The sequence below is a fragment of the Lepidothrix coronata genome, unplaced genomic scaffold, assembly GCF_001604755.1.
Source record: "Lepidothrix coronata isolate B3197 unplaced genomic scaffold, Lepidothrix_coronata-1.0 Scaffold144, whole genome shotgun sequence".
NCBI classification, from domain to species: Eukaryota; Metazoa; Chordata; class Aves; order Passeriformes; family Pipridae; genus Lepidothrix; species Lepidothrix coronata.
The window spans coordinates 279,028-291,161 of record NW_016690324.1 but is presented as its reverse complement, the minus strand read 5'-3'; the positions used below and the strand labels follow the sequence as shown (position 1 = coordinate 291,161).

The window sequence follows — 12,134 nt, the reverse complement described above, 5'->3', positions numbered from 1 at the left end:
GGGTGAGGGTGGAGCTCCTGGAGCCTCCTGGCTCCAGGAGGGAGATGGCTCCTGGCACAGGGGGCTGCTCCTCTTCTCTCCCCCCACCACTGTGACTCACTGAAAGGAGACTTCAGCCTCCTGGGCCATGATGGGGGCCAGGGGGGCCCCAGGGTGCATGGGAAATCAAACAAGGGAGGGGCCAGCAATCGGGAAAGAAACACATACAGTCCTGGGTGAGGACACAGGTGTCCAAGTGTTTGCAGAGATTTTTCTTTATCCCTTTTTTTATTAAGATGCATTTATTTTTAACCTACAACAGCTGCAAACTGCAAGCACAGCCCTGCTAGAGTTGCTTATAGGGCTTTCTTATTCAAAAGTTTATTTGAAATAATTAGCTTTTGAGCTCATTTATAAAGGAACAATCAGATATATTCAGGAAGATTAGAAGCCCCTCTGCCCACGGTTACCCACTGCTGCGGCTGTAGGCGAAGATCTCTGTCTACAAATCTGAACACCCCACAATAAAAACGCTCTACTCCAGTAATCTAACAGGGCTCCAGCCTACAGGGATCAGTTAAGAAGCTGGTGGATATTGTTTTGCTGCTTTTAATGTTCATTTAGTGCAAGGAAGCATTAATTCTTCAGCAGGGGTGAGCTCTGCCACTGCCTAGGTGCTGTGGGATGTCGATGAGCCAAAGGAAACAGGATTTATGGATCTGACATGGTTGAAATCATTTTCCAGCCTGCTTTACCCACCCTCTGAGGGGACACTTTGTCTCTAGCACTGAGTCGTGGCAGCTCAGCCCCGGCTGCTGTTCTACATCGGGGGAAAGGTGAGCAATGTAAGCGCAGAAAAGAAACGGGGGAAAAAACCAGACAGGAGCTGGGATGCTGGAGGCAACTGCTGGCATCTTCTACTCTGCTGTGGGGCAAAAAGAGGAGGTAGTCAGCAGGACAGCTCAAGGACCAACCAAAACCCCTGTCTCCATCACAACCTCCCCGGCAGTGCTTTGGTGCTCCCCCAGGAGCTCCCCTTCCTGGTCCTGGACTGCACTTGGACACTCACGTTTTTCCACATTCAGCTTGAGCGTGTCCACCCCGGAGAAGATCATCTCGTCCGGATCCGGGGTGGCAGCGGCACTGGTAGGAGCAGCAGCCCCTGCAAAGGGAGGGCAGGATATGGGTGCTGGACCCCAGGGCTGCCCCATCACGCCCCATCCCACAGAGGGCAGTGGGGGAGAGGCTGCACCCACTGCTGAGCTGTGGGCTAGGGGCAAGGGGGGCTCATGGAAAACCCTGTCTGCATACCTTGGCTCCACCTGCAGAGACCTGGGGTGGCTGTGGTTTTAAGGGTCCCCTCTAGTCTTAACGTGCTGGCACCAGAGGGATGCTCCCTACAGCATGTATGCCTCTCCTCTCCTAGCTCTCCTCCTCCCTAATCCCAAGCAGTCCTTGCATACTGTTCGTTCCTCTCCTTCCCCTCCCTGGCAACCTACCAGAGCAGTCCAGCTTTCCCCGAGTAGCAGTGCCCTCAATCTTGGTGCCATTTTTGTAGCAGCACCAGCAGAAGCCAGTGGAGAAATGGCACTGCTTGGGCAGGTAGTCACCGTTCTCATCGCACTGTGGGTGGAACCGGCCTGGATGGACACCCCCAAAATTGGCCTCGGCCTGGCATTTAGTTTGCACTAGGGCAACAGAAACAGAGGGGAGACCCCATCAGCCTCTCAGGCCCTTCTCCCCCTCAGCAGCCTCAGCAGGAGATTCTACCCAGAAGCAGTTTAATTTAAAGGTGAACAAGCCCCAGCCCCGTGACCTTTCTCAAGCTCTTGGGCTAGGCAGGGGTGGAGGATTTGGGGTGGTGCTCCAGCTGTTCAGCCCTTTGCTCACCCCAAGTGCCCTGCATGCAGCAGACAGAGATGCTCTGTGATGTCCTATAGGCCACAAAGCAGAGGCTCCCCACGGAATGAACAGGACCATGACCGGAGCGAGGGCTTGGCTCCCTGTGGGATGCCCCATGCCAACACCTCCCTGACCCTCCCCAGCTCAGCAGCCCCATCCCCAATACCTTTAGTTGCCGGGATTGCCTTGTTCTCCTCTGACTTGGGGTTCTTGGCCATCTCAAACAGCAGCCAGTTGTACATCCAGGATTCCATGGACTGCAACGAGGGGGACCAGCACATTAATGGGCATGGGGGGAGTTCACCCCAGGGGAGCTGTGCCATGAGCTCCAGCTTGGCCAAGGAAGGTGGTGAGCACCATCCCCTTCCCTGGGGTGGGAGTGGCCCAAGCCTGGCTCAAGCAGGCCTTTGTTTTTCCAGGTGGGGACATTCCAGTCCCTCCCCCAAGCAGGGGACTCCTGAATGGGGAAGAGTAGGATGGCAGCAAGCACTGACCTTCAGGTCTGTGTGAGCCATGGTGTTTCTCAGTCTCTTCACGTTGTCCAGAAAGTTGTCCTTCAGCTCTGGGAACATCTTCCCGGGGTCTGCTTGCTGCAAAGCAATGACCACGGTGAGACAGGGCAAAGAAAAATCAGGTGGGAGTGCGCTGATATCATCCAGACAGATGCTGCAGGAGGTCAGGAGCTCCCACCAGCACCCCAAGAGACCCCAAACCAGTGCAGGGGGGCAGCTGTGGGGCAGGAGGGGGTGCAGGGGACCTTACCAGCAGCAGGTGCTTCACCAGGTCCTCGGTTTTGTTGCTAGCAGGGGCCGTGGCCTGAGAGAAAAAGCAAAGGAGCAGTGTGAGCACAGCAGCAAGCCCTGAGGGGAGCAAGCAGTGCCAAGCAGTGGTGAAACTCTCTTACTGGAAGGTCTGCAAGGGGGCCAGCAGGCAGGACCCTCATGACCAGCGGGGTGTTCACCATGGCCATCTTCATCTTGTTCACTGGCTTGGCACCTGCCGAGGAAAGAGCACCGTGAGAGGCACCAACAGGGCTGGGTGGGCCAGAGGGAATCTGTTCCCTCTCCCTGGACACCCCACCACCACCACACTGGTGCCCACGGGGCTACTGACTGGCAGGCAGCTTCCTCTGCAGAGCCTCCAGCTGCAGGGTCTGGGAGGTCTTGGTCAGCTTGCTGATCTGCCCGCTCTGCTGGTACACGAAGTAGATGGTGACAGCCTGGCCAGCGATCAGCAGGGCCACCAGGATGGAGAGCACGGAGAGGCCGGCTCTGCGCCCCAACACCGACCTGCGGGCACGGACAGGGAGCTCAGGAGATGATCCTCTGACATCACCCTGTCCCCGCCCCAAACACGCCCTTCCCGGGGGGGTTTGCAGCCAGACAAATGCAAATTCCCCCATTGCAGGGTGCAGAAGTGAAAACTCAGTGTGAAGGTCACACCAGGAACTGAAACTCACTGGGGGGGGGAGGGGGCACGGGACGGGTACCGGGGGGTACGTGGGCACATTTAGGTGCGGACAGGGGACTGCCAGGGGACTTTGGGGCACGATATCACTCTGGGCATCGCCTTTTGCGGGATTATGAAGCCACCTGAATCTTCGCTTATTCCTGAGGCAGAGGACACGGCCCATGGAATGCCGGACAGCAGTTAATTTTTAAAATTTTGTGCCAGATGCTGCCCCGCCGGGTGGATGTGGCACTATAGGGGTGCAGCGGTGCTCCAGAGGCCACCCCCTGGCTCCGCTGCCCGACAGGGAGCGAGCACTGCCCGGCCGAGGGACATGTCCCGAACGGGACAGCGCTGCGGGGGTGTCTGCCCGGAGACTGGTGATGTCACAGCTCCCGGGATTCGATTGGCTGGAAGCTTTGGCGGGGGCTGCCCCCGCGGGGCTTGGGACATGGGGACTAGTTGGGACAGGCGGTGGCAATGGGATGGCGGCCCCGCAGAGCCAGTTGGGTCCAGGGCCCGCGCCTGCCCCATAGCCACGTCATCAGCCTGCCTGTCCCACAGCCTGTCCCATAGCCGTGCTGCTTCTCCTATAGGTTCAAGCCATGGCTCTGTGCCCCACAGCCACGCTGAGCCTGTCCGCCCCATCGCCATGACTTGTCCCCAACTGCCCCAGAGATAAAGTGACCCCCTTCAGCCCCATAGCCATCCAATGCCCCCCCATCCCATAGCCACCCAATTCCCGCTCCATCCCATAGCCACTCCATATCCCCCCTGTCCCATAGCCACTCCATATCCCCCCTGTCCCACAGCCACACTGTGCCCCACCCATTCCATATTCTCCTCGTGTCCCTTCCTGCCTCACAGCCTGTTCTGGCCCCTTCCACAGCCCCCTTGGCTCCACAGTGCCCCGTAGCCACCCTGTGCCCCCCACCCTCTGCCCCGCAGTCACTGTACCCCCTTGGCCCAACTGTATCCCCTTCCATCCCGCACCCACGCAATGCCCCCCCTGTCCCACGTCCCCACTTGTGCCCACTTTGCCCTCTCTGTGCCCCCCACCCCTTGCCCCCCAGCAGTGGCACCTCTGGGTGTTCCCAACGCTGAGCACGGCGCTGCCGCGGTCAGAGATGAGGTCCCGCTGCTCCTCTGCCATGGCTCCGGTGGGCTCCCCGATGGAAATGAGCACCCCCAGCTCTGTCCCTGGAAATACCCTCCAGTCCCCACCCTGCCCTGACACCCGGGGGGGGGAGCAAAAAAAAAAATCCTATTGGCTGCTGGCACTTGCATCACTTGTTGCCAGGCAGAGCTCTGCTCCACAGGTCTCCAGTACAGAGTTTATGCTGGACTCGGTGGTGAGCACCGCGGCTACTCAGTGGGGGCATCGCTGCCCCCCCTACGCCACGGGCAGGTCACAGTGCCCAGCCTGGTGACACCAGTGACATGGGTCTGGGGGCTCTGGTACCCCTGGGGGGGCAGGAGGTGGTATGGGGGGGGGGAGGGCAGGGGGTGAGAAACGGGATGTGCTGTTGGGATGGGGGAGGTGAGAGACTGTGTGAAGAAGGAAGTGGGGTCCAGAGGTGGGTTACCAGGCGTGGGACACCATGGGGAGAGACCCCACACCCAAGACTAAGAGCAGAACCCCCGTGTGGGGGCACACTGTCAAGGTACACCCCTCCTCACTGATCTTTGCTGCTGGGGAAAAACTGCACTTCAGCTCAAACCCCGGGCTGAGGGTCACTTCAGACCCCCCTGGCTGGGGGTCCTTGGCCAGCACTTCTCAGGGTGAGGGGGAACAATTCAAGGACTAAGTGCTTTCCGGCCCTCCTTGCTTTGCCTGCAGCAGCTTCCAGAGGCTGAACCCCCAAAGCTAAGAGAGGAGGAGCAGCCCCTCAAGGTGAGCGACCCCAAAGCACCAGTGGGAGTGGAGCATCGGGGATTCCCAGCCCTCCCAACAGCCCTGGAAGTGCTACATGGGCAGAAGCAGCATAATGCTGAGTTTGGTGATTTTATTCAGGGTCCCAGGGCAGTGCCAGGGGTAACACACCCCCAGTGCCCACATTGAGCCAGGGTCACACTGTGCCCAGCACAGAGCCGGCTCCAGCGTCAGGATCCAGCTCCACCGTGCCCAAGGCTCAGCCAAAAGTGAAACTGCACGTGAGGCACTAAAAGCCAGACACCACCGGTTACCTGGCAAACCTGCTGGGGCTGGTTCAGCCACTCCTTCTCCTGCATTAGTCCTGAGCCACCTGGCTGGAGGGACACAGAGCCAGCCCTGGCTGTGCCTGGATAGCAGGGAAAGGGATTGTCATGGAGCATTTCCAGGCAGCGGGGCAGGGTTTCCTGGCAGTTGCTCTTCCTGGAGGAGGCATTGGTGGGACAATGCTCTGGCTTCCCACATGGGACATTGCAGCCCCACTGTAGAAGGGCTTAGGTGCCCGGAGCCTGGTGTCCCACACAGAGGCTCCTGTGACCCAGCTGGGAAAGCCCTGGGCACCCAGGGTGCATGGAGCACCAACACAGGAGTGTCCATCAGCCTCACCCCAGGCTACCAGTGATAAAGCTGTACTTAGAAACCATCAGAGGTGTTTGAAAAGAAAATAAAAAGGGAGAGAAAATGGAGAGAAACGGGAAAAAAAAGAGGAAAGAAAAGGAGGCTAAAAAGGAAGAAGGAAAAGAAGGCTAAAAAAAAGGAAATAGAACATAAAAGCTTTCCATAAATTTTTTATCTCTCTCCTTGTGGGCACTGGGGGTTCTGGGAGACACACAGGTTTTTCCTCTAGGCTCCAGACCTCACTCAGCTCCTCGTTTGGGCCACAACTCCTGCCTTGAGGCCATGCTCCAGGCGCATTCCGTGACCAGCCTCAGCCCAAAGGGGAACCAGAGAGAGTTTGAACAGGAACTTTGCAAGTGAAACCCCAGCGACTCCATGGAGCTGGGCCTGGCTCTGCAAACCACAGACATGGGTGATAACCTGGGGGTGGGGGAGGGCCTTGTTCCCCCTGGCAGGCTGAACCCCCCAAGCCCCAGCCCAGATGGGCACAGTCAGCACAAAGCCAGCCCTCACTACACACACAGACACTCCCCATCAACTCTTCAGTACTTCACACCCCCCCACACACTTTCTGCCTGTGGCTGTGGCATCCGGTGTTTCCAGTTTGTAAATTGATTTTTCCAGGGAAGATGCAGACCCTTTCAGAGAGCAGCTCCTATCCTGTCTGACCCTCCTCATTCCTCTGTTGTGCAAGCCTGGCACTGGCTCCTCACCACCCTGTTACCCCAAGGCTTTGTGTTTGCTGTTGCCCATCAAAAACTCAACAAGCACCATTACAGGAAGCTGAGGAACCAGTTGTCTTTTTTGGGGGAAAAAAAGCCATCTGGAGAGAGGAGTGGTCTCAGGCTTGGGCTCAGACCTGCCAATGACCAGGCTGACAGAGCAATTATTTGAGGCGGGCAGTTGGAATAACCCAGGTGCATTCACAGGAAGCCATTCATCACCAGCTGGGCCTCGTCTCACAGCTCTCAGCCCCCAGACCCTGCACAGAATAAGGTCTGGGGAACAGACCCACATTTTCCACTGCCCCTAAGGCTACACCCCCAACAGCTCAGGTTTGGCACTGGGCAAACTGGAGGGGAAGGGTTGAGCCACAGGGCTCGCCAGTGGCCACAGACTGTGTGTGGGAGGGGAGCACAGCTCCTGAGCAGGATGTCCTCGGCAGGATGACCATCCCTGCTGGGGAGACACAGGGTGGGCAGGCACACACATCTCACCCCCATGCAGCCCAGGAGCCATCACCCTGCTACAGGGGGCTTGCAGGTGATGCAGTTCCTCGCTGAATCACCCGAGACAACCACCTGGGTCAGGGTAGGGACTGCCAGAGCCATGAGAGCCATCCGTGCCACTCTGACAAGAGGGTCTTTTCCTCCAGAAAGGTGACGTGCCAGGCAGCCACTCTGTGCTGGATCTCCGGTTTCTCTTCCTCATTCAGCATTTCCCCTCCGGTGGTTACACACCAACGCAGGAAGCCATTTCAAAGACGTCAGGTCTGCCAAGAAATCAAAGGTATTTTTGCCATTAATTGAGCAGCAAGCCCAGTGAGCAGCCTGCTCATGGCACATCATGTCCAGGGCACCAAATGGCATAGGGTGGGTTGGGTGTACAGTGGCTCAGCCATCCCTGTGCACACAGTTTCCAAGGATTAAGGGTTAATAGAGCAAATCCACCTTTATGTGGAGCAGACACCTTCCCACTTCTAAACTGCCCTTAAAACCAGCAGGGCTGAAATGGCCTGGAGCTGGGCGGCCCTGAGATGAACTCAGTTTGTGCTGCCACAGAGGTCCTGCCTTGGATTTGTTATTGCTGTAGAGTTCTCCCCAAACGTGCCCCGGGAAGTAGCCACACCAATATCCCCTGGGACAGAGCAACACACAGCAATAGTTTTCACTGTGTTCAAGAGTTTATTAAAAAACCACTGACTGGAGCTCTTGGTCACACACACACAGTCCCATTCCCTGCACTCCCGACCTGTCCCCTCCTCTGTTCAGCTCCATGTTGGCTGAGCTGCTGCTGGTTTTGTGTTTTCAGCAAGTTCTCAACACAGAGTTCAAAGAAAACTTTAAATACAGGAAAACAGCTATTTGAGTGGCAAACAGTGCACTTTTAGGACAGTAGGGGAAGTTTATTCTAAAATTTTCCATGGCCACATAAAAAACAACAAATAAAGCACTATGGCTGTGCCAAAGGAAATGCTGGCTTAGGAACATCTGCACAGGCAGGGGACTTTTTTTCCACAGAAAGGGGAAGTGATGAATTAAGCAGCATTTTGCAGAAAACACAGCAGTAGTTTCTCACTCCCAGCCCAGCCTTTTTTCCCCGTGGCAAGGACACTTCCAAGAGATCATGACTCAGTTTGAAAGCACAAGTATCCAAGCAGCTTCTGCTGTGAAGCCCAAGACCCACCATGGCTTTGGATCAGCCAGCCTAGTTCACCCCCAACATCCCCCCCAACCCAGAGGCCCAGCTCCAGAGCCCAAGCCATCCATGGATGGCATTACACGGAAGTCCAGCACACCCCAGTAAGAAAACACAGCTGAGCAGAGGTTTAAGAGAGCTTTAATAAACAGAAGGTGCAGCGCTGTTTACAGACGACGTCCACGGCGACCACCCTTCCTGCGAGTGCTGTCGGAGGGGATGGGGGTGACATCCTCTGCAGGGGGAAGAAAACCCAAAACACACTGTTACCTTCCAGAGGTACCCCCAGAAACCAATGGGGTGCAGCCACCAACCCCAGCCTCATGGCTGCACCTTGGCAGTGCAGGGGCCACACACGGGCAGAAGGTATGCTCCGTAGAGTGGAACTTGGGAACTTCCCACAAGCTGGGTACCCAGAGCTTTTAATGTATAGGAAGCAAAAATTCCCATCTCCCGTCCCACTTAAACCAAGCAGCCACAGGGTTTCCAAAGAAAGAGGATGCTTGATGAATTTTCAGCACAGCCACCACCGCAGCTTCTTGTGACTCCCCCACAAAGTTCAGGACTCTCCTCCAACAGCTGGAGAACTCCACTATAACTGAGTCACCATCTCAAGCTGAGACCACCAAGGTATTTTTAGGTGACTGAAGCGCTATGGGACAAGCACTGTGACATCCAAGGAACAGTGGTACCCTGCTGTGAGCTGAGGTTTGCCCTGTACACAGAAACCTGAGTTCTGAGTTGTGCTCTCACCACCTCTTGAGGAATCATCAGTTTAGGGATTTGCTTAAATTAAATCCTTCCTTTGGTGCCACTTAAGCGGCCACAAAGAACATCCCAAAGTTAAACCATCAGACCAAGCAGCACACATTGCCTACAAAGCTCCTTTCACTAATTAATCCTGTTCTCCCTCACTCACCAATGCGGCCAATCTTCATCCCAGAGCGGGCCAGAGCTCTCAGGGCTGACTGAGCACCAGGTCCAGGAGTCTTGGTCCTGGAGAGTCAGAACCAACAACCCCTTAAATAACTCAGAAGCTGAACAGAGTTTACAAACAACTAGCAATATTAAAAATCCCACCTTCCCCATCCCAAACCATCCTCCTCCTGTCCCAGACCCAAACCCTTCACCATCAGCCACCACAGTGACCACCAGCGTCCCTGTGAAGTACCTGTTTCCCCCAGTTGCACGTAGTTTGATGTGCAGGGCGGTGATGCCCAGCTCTTTGCACCTCTGGGCAACATCCTGGGCTGCCAGCATGGCTGCATAGGGAGAGGACTCATCTCTGTCCGCCTTCACCTTCATCCCACCGGTCACACGGCAGATGGTTTCCCTACAGAAGGAAAAGACGACACTCAGGAGAAAGCCATTCCTTGTTCATCCCCCCAAAACAGCTTCTGGGTAGGGAGAGAACCTGTTATTGTCAACGTTACCAGATCAATAAACTGCCACCCAGTACCCTGAGTACAACATTGATCAGAAGAGCTCACCAAGCCACCAGGTTCGTGTACATGCACCACCCCACTGGGCTCAGCAGAAGCTCCAGGACTTTGGTGGAACTTCTTGCCAAGCCTACTTTCTGTTTTCGCACCTGAAGGAGCCATGTACCACAGCGAGGTGATGGGTGTTCAATACTCACTTGCCAGAGAGATCAGTCACGTGGACAAAAGTGTCATTGAAGGAAGCAAAGATGTGGCAGACACCGAACACATTCTCTCCTTCAGCCACTTGCGGTCCCAAGCTGATGACCTGCTCCTCCTTCTTCTCCTTGCCCTTACGAGGTGCCATTTCTGAACAACAACCAAAGTGAAGTATGAGCGATGCTAGGTTTCTCAGCATTGCTAAAGGATTTTATGAAATTCCTACTGTCTCAACCAAGCAAGAAAAATGAGTTACCGTTGGCAAAACGGAAGCGGCAATTTGGGGGTACAAGTGGATTTCTTACAAACCCCGGGATTCCCAGCTTTGCTGCATGCTGGCACACAGGTCACCACCCACAGCTGCTTAGTGGGGTCTCTCCTGCTGCGCTTGTCCCCAGGCCCCACCACAGCTGCACACGAAGGAGGCCCTTTCCTTGGTAACCAGCAGTGCCAAGCACTTTCCCTTGTTCATGTGACTTTATGGAAAAAAAATACCAAGCCAAACAACTATTAAAGACCTCATTTGGTCACTAAGATCCAACTCTGCACACCTTTTAAGTACTAGCTTGGGTTCTTCCATGTTACTGCTCTCCTAACCACATCCCTGGGACTAGCCCAGGTAGATCTTCTGCCTCTGAAGACGACACTCAGCGACAGGAGACAGCAGACCCGGCACTCGGCTGTTTGTTTTGGCGGCCATGGATCCCGTGCCTCTGTCCCGAGCACAGGAAGACGGTTCCCTATTGCCCTCTCCTGCCAAATACTTGTTACAGCCGGCGCCCTGCACAAGTGAGATGTTCAACCACTTCGCTCAGGAAACCAACTCCAAGAGAACCTGCGTTCACCTTCGCTGGTCCCCTCTCCGCAGACAACATTAATTTACACCAGTGCCTGCGCGGCCGCCCCGACAGCGCCACATCCCCTTCCCGACACATCCGCAGGCCCCACGGACAGCGCCGTCCCCAGCCCAGTGAGGCCGACACAGCAGACGCTGTACCGCCAGGATCGACCCCCGGGCGACGACCCCGCCGCTCTCCCGCGCTCGGGGGCACATCCCCGGCCGCTCAGGGCCGTGCCGCCCTGCACCTCCCGCCGGCAGCTCCGCTCCGCCCGCCCTGGGCTCGCCTGCGGCCCGTGGCCCCGCTCGGCCGGGCGCGCCCGCCCCGCGCCGGGAGCGCTGCCCCACGCAGCCCCGGGCCCGTGAGGGCGGGCGCAGAGCCCGGGGCCCGCGGCGAGGCGCGGGCAGGCGGATGGCGGCGGATGCGGGACAGCCCCGCACTCACCTGCCCGTCTGCTCCGGCGGCCGCCACGGAAAGGAAGCGGCGGGGTCAGGGGGCGGGGGGCACCGCCTCACCCGGAAGGGATGGAGGGACGCGGCGTGTCCCCGACGGCAAGCACAAGGCTGTGCCCTGATCCCGATCCCCGTCCTCATCCCGATCCCGATCTCGATCCCGGTCCCGATCCCGCCACGCCGGACGCCGCCGCCACACCGTGACCGGCGCTCCCGAGGACAACCAGGGCCGACCTCCCCAAGATGGCGGTCGCCCCGACCTTCCCAAGATGGAGCCGTCACCACCCTCCTCTGCCTCCCCCACTGACCTCCCCAAGATGGCGGCTGCCCCACTACCTCTCCCCTTCGGCTCGACCTTCCCAAGATGGCGCTGCCACCTCCTGTCCCTCTGCCCCTCCCCAAGATGGAGGCGGGCGCGGTTGGGTGGTTGGGTTCCTGGCAGACCTGCCCCGGGAGAGCTTTGGAAACGAACCAGTGTAAAAAACAACCGGATGAAGATGGCCGTAATTCCAGCACGCAGGGCCTTTCCCCTTGGCTACACAGCCACAGCCGGCACTCAGCCATGTTGGGGCACAGGCCTTTCCTCCTTGCTCCGCTGTGGGGACTGAGCACAGCGAGGTGTTGTGGGGGTCTCCAGGCAGCTGTTTGTCCCTCCCCCGAGCTCAGGCAGGAGCCCTGGCTAAAAGGATGTGCTTGGGAATTCACCCACAAGGGAATGTGTGTGGTGGTTCAGTATGTGTAAGTCTGGAGTATTTTTCATCAAGGAGATAATGGGAGAGGTTTCAGTCTAGTGATTCTCCATGGGAAGCTCCAGCAGCTGATGGGAGCAGCACAGGCTGTGCAGCTCTGAGCGATGGCACAGGGACCAGAGCTGTGATCAGGGAGGTTTGTTCCAGCTCTACAG

The 12,134-nt window shown here is 57.1% G+C and overlaps 2 protein-coding genes across 6 annotated transcripts; both read right to left on the bottom strand.

Moving 5' to 3' along the window:
- Positions 1–248: 248 nt before the first annotated feature.
- CD74 (CD74 molecule) lies at positions 249–4,544 on the bottom strand. 5 transcript variants are annotated; one of them, XM_017827957.1, is made up of 9 exons: positions 4,413–4,544; positions 2,995–3,170; positions 2,786–2,877; positions 2,644–2,697; positions 2,376–2,471; positions 2,048–2,138; positions 1,479–1,667; positions 1,049–1,141; positions 249–904 (listed from the first exon to the last, which is right to left on the bottom strand). In XM_017827957.1, exons 1-9 carry the CDS (start codon positions 4,481–4,483, stop codon positions 897–899), a joined length of 870 nt encoding a protein of 289 aa, XP_017683446.1. In that variant the 5' UTR covers positions 4,484–4,544; the 3' UTR covers positions 249–896. The 5 variants fall into 5 exon arrangements, with proteins under 5 accessions (XP_017683446.1, XP_017683447.1, XP_017683448.1 ...); XM_017827958.1 differs by having other exon boundaries at positions 249–901; XM_017827959.1 differs by lacking the exon at positions 4,413–4,544 and adding an exon at positions 3,474–3,681.
- A 3,878-nt stretch (positions 4,545–8,422) lies between these two features.
- RPS14 (ribosomal protein S14) lies at positions 8,423–11,348 on the bottom strand. Its single transcript, XM_017827936.1, has 5 exons — positions 11,223–11,348; positions 9,939–10,089; positions 9,471–9,632; positions 9,219–9,295; positions 8,423–8,534 (listed from the first exon to the last, which is right to left on the bottom strand). The coding sequence occupies exons 2-5, from the start codon at positions 10,085–10,087 to the stop codon at positions 8,467–8,469; spliced, it is 456 nt and encodes a 151-aa protein (XP_017683425.1). The 5' UTR covers positions 10,088–10,089; positions 11,223–11,348; the 3' UTR covers positions 8,423–8,466.
- Positions 11,349–12,134: the final 786 nt, after the last annotated feature.